Genomic DNA, 19,756 nt, shown 5'->3' with positions numbered 1-19,756 from the left:
TCTGATAAAACCTGTCATCCTAATTACAGGCTGGCAGGAAACATGAAGGTCAGCCTGACATAGTAAACAATATAAGGGGTTACAATCATCAGAATGCAGGCCGTGGGATGCTATAGGTGAAATGATCCAACCTCTTCAACAAAAAATTAAGGAAAAATCAAAAGGGAAGGGGAGGGGACCTTAAGAGGACTCACAGACCAAGAGAAGCTTAACACATCAGTCAACTGCAGTATACTGGCCTCATGCAGAGTCTGATTCAATCAAGCTGAAAAATAAACATATACTTAAAACATAAATTTATGTAGATAGGTATTTACATGTTTCTCTGCATATTTGTAACCAACAGGAGAAATATGGCATGCCTTGATATTTGATGATATTAAGGAATTACTGTTAAAAATTTTTAGGTATGTAATGGTGTTGTGGCTTTCTTTTTTTAAATTTTTTAATGTTTATTTATTTTTGAGAGAGAGAGACAGAGTGTGAACAGGGGAGGGGCACAGAGAGAGGAAGACACAGAACCCAAAGCAGAACAGAGCCTGACACGGAGCTCAAACTCATGAACAGTGAGTGAGATTATGACCTGATCATGTCCCGAAGTTGGACACTTAACCAATTAAACCACCCAGGCGCCCCCTCTTTTTTCCTTTTTAAAAAAAATTTTTTTAATGTTTATTTATTTTTGAAAGAGAGAGAGAGAGAGACAGAGCATGAGTGGGGGAGGGGCAGCGAGAGAGGGAGTCACAGAATCCGAAGCAGGCTCCAGGCTCTGAGCTGTCAGCACAGAGCCTGACGCGGGGCTTGAACTCACGGACTGCGAGATCATGACCTGAGCCGAAGTCGGACGCTCAACCTACTGGGCCACCAGGCGCCCCTCTTTTTTCCTTTTTTAAGTGACTTAGAACTACATACTGAAAGGTTTATAGGTAAAGTGCTATGATGCCCAGGATGCTAGGATAATCGAGCAGAGGAAACGATCAGGTGCATAAATCAAACAACTAGCAAGGAATGGGTACATTTGAGTTCATTATAATATTCTCTTTACTATATATATTTATGTAGGCTTTCCATAATACAATTTTTTTTCATTAAAATTGAAATTTTTGTTAAAAAAGAAGGTGGTTGGGATAAAGAATTTTTTCCCAGAAAGTAAAAATTTGAGCTATCAAGTCATGAAAAGCCATGGAGGAACCTTAAATGCATACTACTAAGCAAAAGAAACCAATGTGGAAAGGTAACATGCTGTATGACACTCTGGAAAGATCAGTGGTTGCCAGAGGCTGGGGGTGAGGGGATGGACAGGTGCAGTACAGACAATTTTAAAGACAATGAACATACTCTGCATGGCACCATAAAGATGGCTCCATTTGCCCAAACCAATAGAATGTACAACTCCAAGAGTGAACCCGAATGTAAACGTGGACTTTGGGTGATGTTAATGTGTCAGTGTAGATTCATCCATTATCGTAAGTATACCACTCTGGAGGGGGATGTGGATAGTGCAGGAGGATGTGCACGTATGGGGGCAGTGGGCATATGGGAACTCTGTACTCTCTGTTCAGTCTTGCTGTGAACCCCAAATTTCCTTAAAAAGTAAAATCTGTTGGGGTGCCTGGGTGGCTCGGTCGGCTAAGCGTCCGACTTTGGCTCAGGTCGTGATCTCACGGTTCGTGGGTTCGAGCCCCGCGTCGGGCTCTCTGCTGACAGCTTAGAACCTGGAGCCTGCTTTGGATTCTCTGTCTCCCTCTCTCTCTGCACCTCCCCCACTCGCACTCTCTCTGTGTCTGTCTCTCAAAAATGAATAAACGTTAAAAAAAAATTTTTTTAATAAAAAAATTTAAAAAAATAAAATCTATTTAAAACGTAAAAATCAGCCAATGTACGCTCACTAGCTCATGACCTCAACTTTTGTTGTTACCAGAAAATATGTTTGTGCCCATCACCCTGAAATGAGACATCTACACCCAAACTATGGTTGGCGAGTACCAGCAGTCAGGGGACCCGCCCTCCCCAGCACCTGTATGTCCCAGACGCATACTAATGCTGAAATGAGCCATCCACGGCAGAAAGAAAGTACAAGCCACCCATGCCATTAACCGTTATGAGTCTTAATTTCGATTAGGCAGCACAGAGAATTAGCAAGGCCATACAACAGAGCCCTTTCCAGGAGCTAGCTACAAGAAACTGTGGTGGAATCACACTACAGTCGATAAAATTGGGGACAGAGCACTGAGGTTTTCGCATTTGAAAATGCCTCCGAGAGAGCTCAACTCCTCTTTATAACGGAAAGTAAAAACAATCCACTGACAAAGCCACACACGTGAGAAAATCGTGTAAGGCAGGCTTACAGACTCTTATTTGGTAGTTATTTACTTTGAGGGATTTTCTCCCCGGAGCCACCTGCAGGCTCCTCCTTGGCACGAAATAAGGCTGGCTTTCCTTTAGGACGGGCCTCCGTTTATTCCATTAACCCTCCATTCACAAAACAATCTAAGGAAGCTGTAGCAAATGCTGGTTACGCGGTTCTGTTTGCATCTTGCCACATATCCTCAGTGTTGCAAACACCCTTTACGAGTGTAGTATCTATCGTCACAGCTAACCGCTCCCTCTCGGATCTCCACAAGGGCTCACGGAGATACGGCACAGGGAACGGACAGACGGGAGGTGAAGGTTGGCGGGGGCTCACCCAGTCCTCCGGGGCCTGCCAGAAGGAACTCCTGTCTCCCGATCCTCTTGACGATGGGTCGCTTCTCGTCGCTGCAGTAAGGAAACAGGTCCTGGGCGACGCCCGTGTTGTAATTCAGGATGATGTACTGGGTGGTCAGAGCCAGGCACAGGAAGTGGCCATCCACAGCCACGGCCAGGGGCTGCTCCGGCGTCGACACCTCCCTGACGATCTGAACCCGGTCCTCGTACACCAGGAACACCTGGATGGTCCTGCGCTTGACCGAGATGATGCAGACTTCCACGCAGAATGGGTCTCCGCTCACAGGGTTCTCGTTCAAGGCCAATGCCACGGCCCCTTTGATGCGAGCCCCCGAGGGGACAGGCTCCAGGCTCATCATGTTGACCAGGGTGATGGAGTTGTCACAGAGCACCAGCAGCCTGTTGAGGGCCGAGGCCGCTCGCAGCTCACTCACTGGCTTCCTGAAGCCCAGGTGCCGGTGCAGCTGCTTGGTGGCAGAGAACGTGGCCGTCCCTGCGGGCTGCGCCCTCTCCTCCAGCAGGAAGTGGTAGACGATGCAGTCACTGGTGCCCACGTACAGGTTCTTGCCACAGCACTCCACGCATTCGATGTGCCCCTGATCCTTGTCACCTACCAGCAGCTCCCGTTCCACGGCAGAGACCAACGTGAAGGCCTTGGTGCTCATCATGTCTGCTGGCCGACCTGCAGGGAGAGGGAAGGGAAGGTTAATTCAGGGTAACGAACAGTAAGCAGAACCATGGCAGGTCACAGAGAATGTACCTGATTCCTCAGTTACAACCTCAGTGGAAGGAAACCATTCGACACTGGTAAGAAACAGTGCAGAGAAGAAAAGCTCTCCTTCCTGGTCTCCTTCCACCAGGCAAATGGGAGACCCCAGCAGGAGAGCACACGCGTGTGCTCCTAATTGAGGCCATCCTGCCCATTCTCAACCCAGCTGGGATTTACACAGAGTTTCCTCATTGTTCTTGGGAGATGAACCTGCAGGTGGAAGACAAGCACACGTATTCACCCAGAGACAACACGACAGATATGTTTTCGAAAAAGGCAAAAATGATCCTCATTAATCTTCCCCTGAGCTGCTCTGGCCCCTTTTTAGCATTTAAGGGAATGGTGGGACGCAACTATGCCATGTGGTTAAATCCTGCCCCTCGGATCTTGTCAGAAACACGGAGGCAGGGACCACACCTTGAACTCCTCTGGGTTCTTCCCAGCACCCTCTCTGGCTCCCCAAGGAAACGTGTTCATGCAGAGTGGTAAAGATGTGCCTCAAATCTCCGTGTCTGGCAGGTAAGGAGGGGGGATACCTAGCAGGTTTGTGAGAAGGTCACTCGTCAGTTCACAGATGACTCCCCCTGCACGACAGACTGCCCCGACCTCTCAACCCTGCCTTCCTACTTCCTCCTCTCAAGAGGACTCTGGTTTCACGTGCCACAAAGCTAGGGGCAGCAGAAATGAGCGAGATGGCCTTTGCCTGATCTCTTGGCCAGCAGGAAGGCAACTCACACAGGGTCCCCGATCTGCTCAAGCAGGAGGGAGAAATCTAGTTCCAAAGCGACGTACAGTCAGTTAGGAGAGGCTGGGTGGACTTTTCCATCACTCCAGGCTGCCCAGAAGTAGGGCTGCCTCCAGACAGACTAAATTCCTTAATCCTTTGAGGCGTTCTAGCCAAGGCTGGAAGACCTCTGGAAACCATTCGAGAAAGAATGGAGAATGCTATGATTTCTCATACCCCCCGTCTACAGGGGCGGCAACAGCTGCACTCCGGTCCCTTTCCTTGAGTCAGTAAAATCCCCAGGGAGGAGGGTATCTCAGGTCTGGGGATGAGGTGTTTCCACTGGACACCATCAGAGTTATCTTCCTGTCCCCTACTAGCTATGTGACCTTGGGAAAGTCACTCGGCTTCTCCAGGCCTCAGTTTCCTCTTTTGTAAAACGAACGTAATAATGGCACCTACTCCATACAGTATTTTGAGGTTTAAAGAAGTCAGCTCACACGAAATACTTCCTGTCTGGCACATGGCAAGTACTCGATAAAAGATTGTCATCTAATCTTTAATACATCCCTCTCAGAGCCCCAGCCTACTTTCAGTTTTTATTTCCCAAGCCGGGCACCAAGAAATGAAATAATGCTGTCTTCTGCCCTTAGCTACGTGTAACCTGTGTCCATCTCCTCTGAAGGATAGACTGAAACATAAGCCAGACACTCACTCCACACACAACCTCCTCCAGCCCAGGCAGTTTCATACTCGTTTACGCAAGCTCATCCTCACAGAGACCATGGAAAAGAGGCAAGAAAGTAAAGCACAAAGCTCAGAAGGCACCACAGAGAAGGAATCGTGTCCGTCTATCTGGGGCTGAGGGAACTCACAGGGTCCCAGGGACAGTCCAGGGTTGAGGGAAAAGTAGGCTTCAGTCTCTGACACCAACAGTTTTTCAACACTACCATCCATTTGTCGTGACCGAAAAGAACCACGAAACTAAACCCAGGCGATAATTTTTTTTTCCCATTTCAACACCAATGAATGGTAAGTCTGTGAAAGCTAAGTATTATGGAACACTTCTGCCTTCACTGACTCATTAATAAAGACTACCCTTTAAAATGGCAAGATACGGGTGCCTGGGGGGCTCAGCAGGTTAAGCGCCCCACTTCGGCTCAGGTCGTGATCTCACGGTTCGCGGGTTCAAGCCCCGTGTCGGGTTCTGTGCTGAGAGCTCGGAGCCTGGCGCTTGCTTTCGATTCTGTGTCTCCCTCGCTCTCTGCCCCACCCCCCCACCCGCTCCCACGCTGTCTCTATCTCTCAAAAGTAAACATACATAAATAAATAAATAAATATATATATATATATAAATAAATAAATGAAATGGCAAGATAGAGCGATTCTACTGTTTAAACTGTGAATTGTACCTTTCCCTTTGCAGAAGGAATGGGAAACAGGCCTCAGGCACTCAGAAGCAAGTTCCTCGATGTAACTCTTTGAAGGTGTAGTGTCCATACATAATCCTAGCCTGTCTTCACTTAGCACAAGGGATAAACTAAACACATCTGCGGTGAAGAATACAGGAAAACAAACACACACCTCATATTTAGTCTAACTACTGGGTGGGCAGAGAAGGAGGCAGGGGAGAGGCAGAGCTGTAAGAAAAGCATCTGGTTTATTAAAAAGTCACGGTTTTACAGTATTGAAGAAATGCAATAGTGTTTCACTACCTGGTAACTACAGCTCCTCAAGTCTTGCTAAAGTTCCCTACAACAGGCCTTTAAAAAACATTAAATGTAGTTTCTAAGAAGCAGGAGACTGATGTCAGCATCATGGTGGCTAAGATGTTCCTCCTTTTAGCCCCCTTTTTTCAGTAACAAATTACACGTCCATGCACAAAGGCCCCTTGGTGGGTGTTGGAAATCATTAAAAAAGAACGCAACAGAAATTCTGCTGCTGAAGAGCTCGGTGAGTAAAATGAAAAATGCAATGGGTGGGCGGGGGGCGGTGTGCCTGGGTGGTTCAGTCGGTTGAGCATCTGACTCTCGGCTCAGGTCATGATCCCAGGGTTGTAGGATTAAGCCCTGCAACTGGCTCTGAGCTGAGCATGGACCCTGCTTAAGATTCTCTCTTTCTCCCTCTGCCCTCTCCTCCACTTGACCATGTGCTTCCTCTCTCTCTCTAAAAAGAAAAATGCAACAGAGCATCTGCAGTAAGGAGGACGGAGGCCAGAAAACGTGGGCTAGAGGGTGAGGATTCTCAAACAACCCAGTTAGGGGAGGACAAAGAGGAGAGAATGAAGAGTGAAGAAAGCCTAAGCGATCAACAGGATTCCTTCAAAAGAACAAATACTGGAAAACCTGGAGTTTCAGAAGGAGAGAGAGGAAGGAGCACAAAATTATTTAAAGAAATAATAGCTGAGGATTTCCCAAGCCTGGGGAGAGATCGGGACATCCGACGTCACAAAGCAAACAGATCACCCTACTATCTCAATACAAAAAGACACATTACAAATGAAACTGTCAAAACTTAAGGACGAAAGGAAGAACTCTAAAAGCAGACAGGGGAAAAAGCACTGTAACCTTCAAAGGAACCCCATTAGGCTATCCAGGGATTAATGCAAAAAGACACATTACAAATGAAACTGTCAAAACTTAAGGACGAGAGGAAGGACTCTAAAAGCAGCCAGGGGAAAAAGCACAGTAACCTTCAAAGGAACCCCATTAGGCTATCCAGGGATTTGGGACTTACCCCTCACAGGCCAGGAAAATCTTTCAACTGAGGAATGGACAAAGAAAGTGTGGTGTATGTATATACAATGGAATATTATTCATCCACGAAAAAGAAAGTAATCCTGCCATTTGTAACAACACGGTTGGATCTAGAGGGCATCAGGCTAAGTGAGATCACTCAGAAAGAGAAAGACAAATACTGCACAATCTCACTTGTATGTGGAATCTAAAAAAGTCAAACTCATAAACAGAGAGTTAAATGGTTCTTAGCAGACGCTGGGGGGTGGGGGAACTGGGGAGACGTTGTTTAGGGCACAAACTTGGAACTAGGGGATAAATAAGTCCTGGAGAACCAATGCACAGCTTCCTGATTATCAGCCACACTGTATTATGAACTTCACAGCTGCTGAAACAGAATCACATGGGGGTTTACTGAAAGCTGAGAAAGTAACATTCTAATACTTACAAGTGGTTTATTCCTTTATGCAGCAGGGAAGTTTTCTCCATGCTCTCATAGGATAAACTCACTTAAAATAGAAATCATGAAAACATAAACTATAGGCCATGCTTCTCCTTATTATCATTAAGTCCAACTTGCTGGGGTTGAAGTCAGAGAGATTTTAATTCACACTTTATTATGTGATCTCACACGGACTTGAAATTTCAACTTTCTGACAGAATGTCACCTTAAAGGAATGGTTATTAATTGAAAGATCAACTTTTTTTTTAAGGTTTATTTATTTTTTGAGAGAGAGAGAGAGAGAGAGAGAGAGAGAACAAGCAGGGGAGGAGCAGATAGAGGGAGACACAGAATCCGAAGCAGGCTCCAGGCTCTGAGCTGTCAGCACAGGGCCTGAAGCAGGACTTGGACTCACGGACCGTGAGATCATGACCTGAGCCGAAGTCGGACGCTTAACCAACTGAGCCATCTAGGCACCCTGAAAGATCAACTTTTTAATATATTTTTCAAAACTGCACAGTACAGACCTGGTGAGGGAAAGAGACTTAAAAGTATTAGTACATTCACGGGCAACAGTTTAAATACAGATACCATTATATATGCAACAAACACTTCTCAGTGTACAACAACAGCAAAAAGGCACTCTTCCGTCTTCCAGGAGTATCCCCATCTTATTAAGGAAGAAGGACGAGGAAAAGAAGCATGTAACAGTGCAAAGCAATATGTAATGACCAAATGAACAAAATTAAAACATTAGCAATGACTTTCCACCAAACTGAGGGCATACACACGCCACGGGTGACATCAGAATCCAAGCGAGCATCCTTATAAACACTAGTGGAAAAATACTAATTTTCTTGTGCAGGTGTACACAGAAAATTGTCTTTTATGCTCATGACTGTAGCCACTGGCGAAGGGCCTTCCTGCTTTAGCATCTTGCCTCGGATTCCTTAGGCTTCTTAAACCTCAGCTCAAGAGTGACAATCCCATTCTTTCTGCTACATACCGAGCTGGGCAGCAGAGACTCGTAAGCCTCAGAAATGTTTTCCGTGTTTTTGACTTAAGACCCGTGACAACAGGTAGACAGGCTTCTGGAAGCCCAGGAGAGCTGATTCGGATGAGTTTATATGCAATGCAAGAGTACCGGCTGCATTCTGCTTTCATGCACACTGTCTGTCCCATAAAGCAAGCACCGTGTCCATATGGCTCTCTTAGCAAGTTCTACCAAACATTTAGGAATCAGATAATACCAATGTTAAATAATAAGTCTTCTGGAGAATTAAAAAAAGGGGGGGGTGGAGGGGGCACATATCCCACTTCATTTTATAAGCCAGTATAAAGTAGAACAGTAATATCCAAACCAGATAAGGACGTGGGAAGAAAGAAAATCCTAATCCTTCTCACTTATAAATCAACATGCTAAAGTATTAAATATTAGCACACCGAATACACAGACACACAGTATGAATAAGATGGCATGTGATATTGGCTTAAGGTAATAAAATCTGTTGGTTTAATTCACATTTCCAAAATAAAGGCAAAAAGCATAGAACAAGGAACAAGACTATTACCATCTGTTTGGGGTAGATTACATCCCCCCAAATATGTTAAAGCCCTAACTCCCATTACTTGCAAACAGGACCTTATGTGGAAACAGGGCCCTTGCAGATGATCAAGTTAAGATGAGGTCATTAGGGGGAGCCCTAATACAATGTGACAGGTGTCATTATAAACAGGAAATCCGGACGCAAAACGGACACACATAGCGGAAAGACACGTGAAAACACAGGGAGAAGGTGGCCACGTATAAGCCCAGGAACGCCTGGAGCTACCAGAAACAGGCGAAAGGGCCTGCAGCATAGTGTCTCTCAGAGCCCTCAGACACCCGGACCTCAGACTTTTCTACCTTCCAGAACTGTGAGGCAATAAATGTATGTTGTTTATTTTTTTTAATTTTTTTTAATGTTTATTTATTTTTGACAGAGAGAGAGAGACAAAGTGTGAGCAGGGGAGGGACAGAGAGGGAGACACAGAATCCGAAGCAGGCTCCAGGCTGTGAGCTGTCGGCACGGAGCCCGATGTGGGGCTCAAAGCCACAAACTGTGAGATCATGACCTGATGCGAAGTCGGACACTCAACCGACTGAGCCACTCAGGTGCCCCTAATGTATGTTGTTTAAGCCACCCAGTCTATGGTCCTTGGTTACGACAGGCCCAGCAAACTAATGCACCATCTCTACTCAACACTGTGCATGGAGTCTTTGCCAGTTAAAAAGGAACAATTGTAAAAAACTGAAAACAAAGACACAACACTATAAATATTTATAGATGCTATCATTGTTTACATGGAAACTCACCAATCTATTAGAATTACTAAAATTTTAGAAATGTCCTTTATATGTATTATATATAATATATAATGGAATATTATTAGTCAGCTGTAAGAAATGATATCTTGCCATTTGTGACAACATGGACGGACCTAGAGGGTATTATGCTTAGTGAAATAAGTCAGACAGAGAAAGACGAATACCATGTGATTTCACTTACATGTGGAACCAGAGAACAAAAGCAACCCTCCCCAAAACACAAAACACAGAGACAGAACCGTGAAACAAACTGGTGGTTGCTAGACGGAAGGGGATTGGGGGGATGGGCGAAAAAGGTGATGAGGATTAAGAGGTACAAACTTCCATTTACAAAATACATTAGTCAAGGGATGAAAAAGTACAGCATAGGGAATACAGCCAATAATATTGTAATAACGTTGCATGGTGACAGATGGTGACCACACTTGTCATGGTGAGCACTGAGTAATGTACCGAATTACAGAATTGTGAAATCATTATGTGGCACACCCAAAACTAATATAATATTGTGTGTCAATATACTTCAGTTAAAAAACAAACAAACAAAATGGTGCCATCACGTTGAAATCAGGTGAGTTTTTTATAAAGTTAAACATGCATTTATCCTGTTATTCCACAATATTACTTTGAAGGTTTCCAGTTCTCTTGAGTATCTATCAGTATCTGCAAAAAGACTTTTATGAGAATGTGCATAGTAGCTTTATTCATAATAGCACCAAACAGGAAACAACTCAGTTTCACCCATTTGTACCCATTTCTATGTGGGGTGTTCACACAACTTGGAAGTAAAAAGGAATAAACAACTGCTAGGTAACAACACAAATGAAACAAAAAAAGTATACACATACCGTATGTTTTCATTTATATGAAGTTCAAAAGTAGGCAAAACTCATCTCTAGCAACAGAAATCAGAACAGTGTTTACCTTGGAGAGAAAGGGGTGACCAAATGGACAGGGACACAAGGAAACTTTCTGGGGTGACAGAAATACTCAAGATGTGGTTTGGGGCATCGGTTACACAGGTATATACATTTGTTAAAATTCACTGAGCTGTACACTTAGGGTCTGTGTATGCAATTCCAGTAAAAATTCTCACTGGTGTGTGTGTGTGTGTGTGTGTGTGTGTGTGTGTGTGTGTAACTCAAAAAGCAGATTATAAAATTCATATGGCAGAGGAAGGGCAAAAAAAAGCAAGACACTTCTGGAAAAGATATGTAAGGAGACCTGACTCAACAGACAAAATGTAATGTAAAGCTATGGCTATTAAGATAACAGGGTACTGGTATGAGGCAAGCCTAAGAGAACAAGTCTGGGTGCCAGAAACTGACGTGCGCATACGTGCGCATACGGAACCATGAACTATGACAAGAGAGGCACTGTATATCATGGGGTGTATATAGAGTCTATACGTGTTCAGTGATCAGTGCAGGATAGCTGGATATCCACAAAGAAGGGGAAAAAAAACCAACTAGATTCCTATCGTATACCATGTATTGAAATTATTCCAGATGGATTAAGATACTTAGGTATAGATCTTTAAAACTTTGAGAGGTAAATATGGAAAACAATATGTTTCTGATCTTGGGGTAGGGAAGAATTTCTAAAATAAGATCTAAAAAGGGGCGGCTGGGCTGCTCAGTCAGTTAAGCTACTGACTTCCACTCAGGTCATGATCTCACAGTTCGTTGATTTCAAGCCCCGCGTCAGGCTCTGTGCTGACAGCTCAGAGCCTGGAGCCTGCTTCAGATTCTGGGTCTCCCTCTCTCTCTGCCCCTCCCCTGCTCATACTCTGTCTCTCTCTCTCTCTCTCTCTCTCAAAAAAAAATAATAATAAATAAATATTTTTTTAAAAAGATCTAAAAAAAAAGCAGAAACCCCAGGAAAAAAGTTTGTTCGCATTAAAATGTAAAACCTGTGTTCTTCAAAAGACACCCCAAACAAAGTGAGGACTTAAGATGGGAAAAGACCCTGATGTCACATATCTGACAATAAAAGATCCCTGGATGATACAGGGAACTCCTATAGAAAGAAAGTAACAGCAATCTCATAGACGAGTGGGCAAGACACGTGAACAAGCGTCTCACAGAAGAGGAAACATGGTCAACAGACATGAAAGAATGCTCAACCGGATTCATCATCTAGAGTTGCAAATTATAACTACCATGAGACTTCATTTTATACCCATGAAACTGACAGAACATTTGATATCCGATGACAGCAGCTGCTTGCAAGAACACGGAGCAATCACTCTCTACGTGGCTGGTGGAAGCTTCTAAACTGGCAAGACCATTCTGGCATTATGCAGAAGCCCTTGACATCGGGAGTAAGCCGGGGACTCTACTTTTAGGCATATGCCCTACAGAATTTATGTTTACCACACCATAAGCAAGAACGTTGGGCTGCAATCTTCTTTGAGAGGGAAGCTGGGAACTACTCACATTCCCTGGACAGGGTGGAATACTCAACAGCTGGACAGCCAGAGGTGCAGCTATCCACAGACATCGATCTCAAGCTCAAGGGCAAGTCACCGAACACTCTACACTGAATGATAGACAAGGCTCTGTATGACTCAAAAACCTGACCATCCATCTAATAAAATGTTTAGGGTCTCAGCCCTACATAGTCAGACTATAAAGCAACGTAAGGGAATGATAAACACAAATCTAGGGAGGCTGCATGGAAAATTAGGATAGGCTGGGTTTCAAAAGTATTAACGATGTTCTGTTTCTTACGCTGAGGTTGCTTTTATTATTACTCCCTATATCTTAATCCAGACTGTAACTATTTCTTTAAGGTTATTAAATAGTAATTAAATTACATGTGTATACACACACACACACACACACACACACACACACACACTAAAATTCTGATTGCCTCAAACCAGCTTACTGTGGAAATAGATACAGAACCTCAGCTTAATAAATTCGGTAAGATTCACAGCATGCACGTTCCTTGTTTAAAATGGCACCAATGAAAACATTTATCACAGATGTAAGTGGTTTACTTACAGTTTCTCAGTTCATCTAAACCCAGTGCTTACTTTACTGTACCCATATTTACAAAGTTCAATCCAGGGCAACCTATCAGGTATTTTCCACAAATCCCCCTGGATTCTTAGAAGGCAGAGGAAAATACTAACATGTGATGGAATGCCCAAGAAGGTAAATGCCCTGGACAGGGTTGGTATTTGCACCTTCTGGGGTTCCAGCTTCCAAGAGGCCAGCCTCCTACCTTCTGGACCTCTCCCTAGCCTGTTTTCATACAAGTACAGCTGACGCTTGAATAACCCAGGTGCTACCCGCCCCCCCGTGCCAGCACAACCCAAAATCCATGTGGAACTTTTGACTCCCCACAAAACTGAATTACTAGCAGCCTACTGGTGACCGGAAGGAAGGCTTACAGATAACATACTCAGCAGATGAACACATATTTTGTATGGTATATGTGTTATATACTGGATTCTTACAATCAAGTAGGCTAGAGAAAAGAAAATGTTACTAAGAAAATTATAAGGAAGACGAAATACATTTACACTACGGCACTGTATTTGTGGGAAACCATCTGAGCGTAAGTGGAACTGTGTAGTTCAAACCTGTGCTTTTCAAGGGTCAACTGTAACTCCACTCTCATTTTTCAACTGGTTGAAGACTGGTATTACTAACTGCCTCGATCCCCTTTTCTTTTTCTCTGCACTAAGTCTCAACAAGGCCAGGCCTCGTTTTAAAAAGTCAAACAGAAAGAATAAGCGTGGAATAAAAGCCAGGTTTGAAGCAGATCATCTAGATGTAGAGAGTGGCTTGTAGGTCCCACATTACAAGATTAAAAAAAAAAAAAAAAAAAACAAAACACATATAGAGACCCCTGACAGAAAGAAAGAAGGAAATACATTCTGCCACAAGAAGGCCATGACAAAGGGACACTTGCTAAGATCAGATCTTTTCCAGTAATTATTATTCTTGAGCCAAAAGAATGACGCTCTGTTATCTCCGGTCACAGAATGTGCACAGAACAGGAGTACAGCCTTAAGGTGGTGACAGTATCCTGTGCGTCTACAAAAAAAAAAAAAATCTCACATTGGAGGGTGACGTCCACACTTGAAAACGAAGCAAACTCTTGAGTGCAGCTAAATGTGCCCCAAGGAGTCATCACTAAACTCAAAAACTCACCAACGTGTATGACAGCCTTTTAACAGGAGATGCTTTCCTATGAACAAGCTAAGGATTAATTCTTCCTCTACATTTTAAAAAGGACACTCTACCTAAACTCAGATTTGCTATTTTTCTCAATTCATATTAATTTCTTTTGAGTGTATGATGGTCCATCGTGAGCGAACAGAGATCCAGCGGTCATCCTTATGTTTGGGCCGAAGTCAGGGCAGGTTTGACGTCATACATGAGGAAGGGCAGGGACGTGGATCTCACGCCTAAAACATCACTATACTGTCCTTAAAACACTTCACAGAGTATACCACTGCCTAAAACGTGAACTCCAAACTCAGCATAAGATAAGCAGCCCTTAAAAATCCAACTCCAGCCAACCTTTCCGCTCTTATGTATAAAGTTATAGCTATTAACCTCTTCATATTATCCACATTAGTCTCTTGTTTTATTATTATGTAGCTACATTTGGTTCTGAATTCTTGAGTCCGCTAGCTGCTGCGAGTGTCCAAGGTGCTCTACAAACCAACCAGTTGTGAAGAGGGATCCTGAGCCCAAACTACTCTCTGGGTACCTTTCCAAGGGACTGAAACCATTAGTCAGAAAATAGTTATCATTAACTACAATGGTTTGTTTGAATTTAACAACATAATAATCCGTAAAGTGGAAAACACTGCCTCATTCCCATTGGCCAAATCTAGTCATTTGCACACATTCAAAGAAGTAATATGGAGGTCAAGTTGGTGTCGGACATGTGCATGGGGGGACTGCGGACTTACCCGCAGCCCTTCACTGGCTGACCACAGAAATTCAGGCATCAGGTCGAAGTGTGCCTGCTTTCCTGAATATCCCTGTGATTTGCAGTATTTCTATAAAAAACAAGAACTTATAAAAAGTTTGTATTTTGCCATTTTAATAAAGGTCTTTCCTTTTACGGGGGGGGAGGGAATGTTTCTTAAGAAATTTCTCACTCATCCTAGGTAAACATACTTATTAAAACTGTGAAGCCATAGGCTATAGCCGATACCTATTACAGGGGAAAAATCTGCAAAAAATAAAAAAAAAAATCAGCTCTAAAAACCAAACCTAGAAGGGAGTAAGCAAAGCCATCATCCATTCTCACACTCTTGGAGAGGGGGTGGGAGGGAACACAGAGCCTTCCAGGCTTCATCAGCTGTTTTCAGCTCCATGTCAACGGGTTATGACGTTGGTCCCCTGTGATCAGCAGAGACAGTGGAAGTGCAGAGGGCAGAGCTGACAGCACAGCATCGTGGAGGGGAGGAAGGGTCCAGAAGGGAGTGCTCTGCAACACAGCAAAACACTCTGCCTGATTCCTGTGATGTTTCAGGCTGGTCCTGAGGGATATTTCAGGTGGGAAAAGTTAGAAGCCAGTGCAGAGGCCCATTTTCTTGGTCCCAGCCATGGAGGCTGACCTGATGCCTGGACTGGGCCAGCCAGAAACATTAAGAGATGGACTCGGGTGGGTGGAGGGCACGTGCTGGTGCCAGCCCCACTCAGGTCAGCTTGCTACCTAAAGCAGAAAGTGTGGGCAGTGGCTTGGGACCTGCTGTTCAGTGTCCAGCCTCTGTCTCTGTACCTGGTGGCACTGAACACCAACCCTGACCCGCCCATCCTCCTCCCTCCCACCCCACACTCATCGTGGCCATCAGGCAGAGCAGGTAGGTGGGACTGGACACTCACTTCTCCTCTGGCCTGGAAACGTCTATTTCCTATGTTATGTTCCTGAACGAATGAACAGCCAAGTCACAGACTGAAAAAGTCTCTCTTGGGTGGGAAAAGGCAAATCTTGCTAGCCAAAGTTCTTCCACTGCAAGCTACCTTCAGATGCTTTCTTAGTGCTGAACTGGCAAAATAAAATGTTAATTGAAGTCCCCCACTAAAAATAAAGTGCTAAACACCCCCAATTCCTATGGGCGCTGACAATCGCCTTTAGTCCGCAGACGTAAGACGTTCAGTTAAAACACACCGGTGTCTCCAAACTTTAGTTCACACCTGAAAGATGAATTTTGGTAGCCTTGTGGGCCAATCAGCATTCTTCTTGGGATATAAATTGACTCTAACTACAATTGAGATCAAGAAAAATATATGACTTATCTTACTGACCACTCTAGAGTCAGATGAGCTTTGATAGGGCTCGAAGGCTCCTTGACAATGACTTTATTTACTTATTTTTTATTTTTTTAATATAATTTATTGTCAAGTTAGCTAACAGACAGTGTATACAGTGGGCTCTCGGCTTCAGGAATAGATTCCCATGATTCATTGCTTACGTACAATTTTTTAATGAAAAGAAATCTTGTCATTTTTGTTTTTTAAACTGCAAATTGGCTCCTCTGACAATCTCCCCAAAATCCTCAAGGAATATAACAGGGTAATCAGGGGACTGTACATGTAGAAGCAAGAGAGGCACGATGGGGACAAAGAAGACATTTCTGTCCTGGCTCACAAGGGACACGGGCAAGGGGAATCGTGTACTGGAGCCTGGGCAGAGTGTGAGGGATCCAGTAAAGTTTCAGCACAGTTTCTCCTGCTGTTTTGGGGGTGGGAGGTGGAAACATGGAGTGCATCCCAACATTAAGTCAAAATGTAATTGAGGCACGTCACCACTGTGGTATTCTACACAAACATCTATCACTGCAACCCAAGCGTGAGACAACACCAACAAGCCCACACTGAGGGACAGTCTACAAAATCCCTGACACTTTGAGAGTGTTAAGGTCATAAGAAATGAAGACTGAGACCAAGGAGACATGACAACTAAATGCAATGTGGGGAAATGGGATCAGAAGCAGGACCATGGAACAGAAAACAGATGTCAGGGGAAAAACTGAACATAAGTAGAGCGTGTAGTTTGGTTAACAGCACTGATGTTAACATACCAGTTTTGATCACTGTACCATGATCACACAAGGTGTTAACAAAAGTGGAAGTTGGGGAAGGGTGCATGTGAGATCTGTACTATTTTCTCCCTCTTCAGTAAGCCCAGAGTCACCTTCAAAACAGGAAGTTGAAAAGACAAATGTAATCCCAGTTTATTGGTTTATTATCTTGCCTTAATCTAACAGAGAATGAGAGATCTCCAAGAATGTCCTTTTTCTAGCAGGAAAGGAGACGCTCAGAATGCTCTTGAGTGTCTGTAACCAAACAGGACCAAAAGGAGCACACAATGGCCAGCACTCCAGCAGAATGCCCCGCGTGCCTCAGGCTACTGGGGCGATCTTACCAGTTGTTTTACGGAGTTACTTTTGGAAACGATTTTTCTCAAGTTTGGTGTCCTAGCTTAAAATGACAGGTATGGAATAATACCTACAAATTAAGTTTTGTTTTGGTTTGGTTTTGTCCTGAGATTACATTTCAAAAAGGAGAGTTTTGGACCTTTGCTCATTTGAAGTACTTCTTCCCATAGACAAGTTCAGAACTGGGGTAAATGTGAGCTGATTCCCTCTGGGTCCAAAATCTGATATCCTATGAGCTTCAGGAGAAGCAGGCAGGCGAAGGACTCTGATAGAGAACAGTAGGGCTTTGGGTCAGCAGAGCTGGAAAAGAGCAGAAATGTAACCTTCCAATGCCCTGTGTAAGAACTGAGACTCCAGGGCTAACCCAGCGAACAGTGGTAAGGCAAGCCTGATCCAAGGCAGGCATTCTCAGTGTTAATCTGGGGATCCTGAGCTCTCATGGCTTGGGCACCTGTTGACGATCTTAAAACCTCTGGGCCCAATGCGTCCTTGTAAAAATAGGAATTTGGACTGGACTACATACTTACTCTGTACTATTCTCAAGCTCCTCTGGAGGAAGGGTATTAATAACAGTACTGTAGGCGAGTACTGTAGGGGAGAGAAGACTTCCAGAATGCGCACTGGGTGCCAGACTCTGTATCAAGTGCTATCTCCATACTCACAAGGAGCCTACAGGCAAGTACTATCGTTATTCCATTCTGCAGGAGAGCAAACAGGCTTAGAAAGGTTAAACGACCATGGAGAGCTGATTCCAACCCAGGCAGCTCGACTCAAGAGCCCACACCCGGAAGCACCGTGCACACAGCCTGCCCAGGGGTAATGACTGCTCCATGTCTGGACTGAGGACGGGCGCCTGCTCTACGGCCCCCTAAACAACTTTTGTCACCAATAACTGACTCCTACCAAATGGGGTTCAGTCTCAGCACTGCCTTGCTACATTTCAGACACAGATATGATATCTTTACACTTTTCTCCACTAACCTAGTAATCTTATCAAAACAGGGTATGTGTTCGTGTGACGTAAATTGTTCTTCTGCAACGGCACCTCATGCTGGCCCCTGAATTCTTCACCAAGTTCTCATGGCCATCTGCTGAATGACTCAAACGTGAAATCTGCCCGGAATCAACAGCAAATTTACTGATTTGTGCCACAATGTTTCCTGCTATCGGTTAGGACACTACCTGACAACCATTTCATGTTATCTTTGCACTCGTGTGACAGAGATAGCGTAGGACTAGCTACAGCACAGTAAACCTGCTCCAGTGACCCAAAAGTGTACCTGACAAAAGGAGAAACAAACAAAAAAACAAAAAACACAGCTAAGGTCTAACATCTAACTTGTCACCTTGATATTATCCTGGCACATACCTATATGTAACTATTCATAGTTGGTATCCTTTTCCTTGGCAATACTAATCAAAATTATTTAGATACGTGTAAACGTAACATACAAAAGTATACATATACATAACTACTTATATATACCACATACACCCACACGCCCTATATGGTATATAGACGTCATACATATATATATACTACAAACATATAGATATCTATGTATGCAGTTACACACACACACCATTGTGCATACACGTGGTGTGTGTATATATACGTATACACGTATACGTCCTACCATCAACAGTTATAATTGAAGGGATTTGGGAGGGGAAGGTGGGGGGAAGAGGACCAGAGTGGGAGTATGGGTCTCAAGGGCATCTCCTTTAGAGCACTTCCTCAATACCTTTAAACAGCCATAAAGAATTACCAAGCACCTGCTGGAAGCTAGGCAATTGGTCTCTTTCATATACCTTATTTTCCTGAGTCTTCAATTTACTCAACAGTGGTGGACTATTGAGACTAGATCTTGCTCTCAATTCTGCAAGATTTCACAAAATGCTCAATGAGTGTGCCTGTTCTTTTGCACGAAGCACCCAAGCTCGTCTGGGGCAGCCCCAAATTAACTCGTTACTTCTACATTCATTTAGTAGCCACGCGTTTTTTAATAAAGAAAAACGGGTCAGGTTTGCCACAGAGGAGATGAGTTGTAAAGTCCCGGCCAAATTATTCCAGCAGTATCCAAACACCTGGCCACCACCAATGATTACTTTAATGTATTTCTAATGAGGACTGGATTCAGACCAAGTTGAAGATGCTTAAGCCAATAAGGAAAATTCGCTCAAGTTTTCTTAAAGGATCACAAATGTTTAATATTAGCGTGAAGAAGCCATAGTAACTACTTTTTTTTTTCTTTCTCCCTGACTACAAATGCTAGCCGCGAATCAGGCCTAGAAAATGTAGCATTTTTAGAATAATGAGCTCTGTGCTTTTAAAACTTGTCAACTAGAGGAAGATGCCCTGTTCCAAGCTGCTGTGGCTGGAGGGTCAGGTGAGGCTGAAGCAGCCCAGGAGCTCGTGGTGGTTGGACAAGATCCCTGCCGATTGTCAGACCACAGGGCTGCCATTCATGGTCATGAGTAGAGGAGGAAAGGCAGAGGACTCGAAGGCGAGGGGCACACCTCTCATCCGATTTCTTTGTAAAACGTATCCTGTGATGTGTACAGCAAAACTGGGAATTCAGAACCCACAAGGAG

General features: G+C 44.1%; 1 protein-coding gene across 2 annotated transcripts in view; it reads right to left on the bottom strand.

Annotated features, from left to right (window-relative positions):
* Positions 1-19,756, bottom strand: part of TGFBRAP1 (transforming growth factor beta receptor associated protein 1) — a 68,084-nt gene that overhangs the window by 39,303 nt on the left and 9,025 nt on the right. For both annotated transcript variants that reach the window (XM_053200367.1, XM_027069379.2), the window contains exon 2: positions 2,687-3,388. In XM_053200367.1, the coding sequence (XP_053056342.1) occupies positions 2,687-3,374 (688 nt within the window). In that variant the 5' untranslated portion in view covers positions 3,375-3,388. The remainder of the gene's footprint in view (positions 1-2,686; positions 3,389-19,756) is intronic.

The sequence above is a fragment of the Acinonyx jubatus genome, chromosome A3, assembly GCF_027475565.1.
Source record: "Acinonyx jubatus isolate Ajub_Pintada_27869175 chromosome A3, VMU_Ajub_asm_v1.0, whole genome shotgun sequence".
In the NCBI taxonomy this organism is placed as follows: Eukaryota; Metazoa; Chordata; class Mammalia; order Carnivora; family Felidae; genus Acinonyx; species Acinonyx jubatus.
Note: the sequence above shows the minus strand (reverse complement) of the source record. Positions and strands in the feature narration are given on the sequence as shown.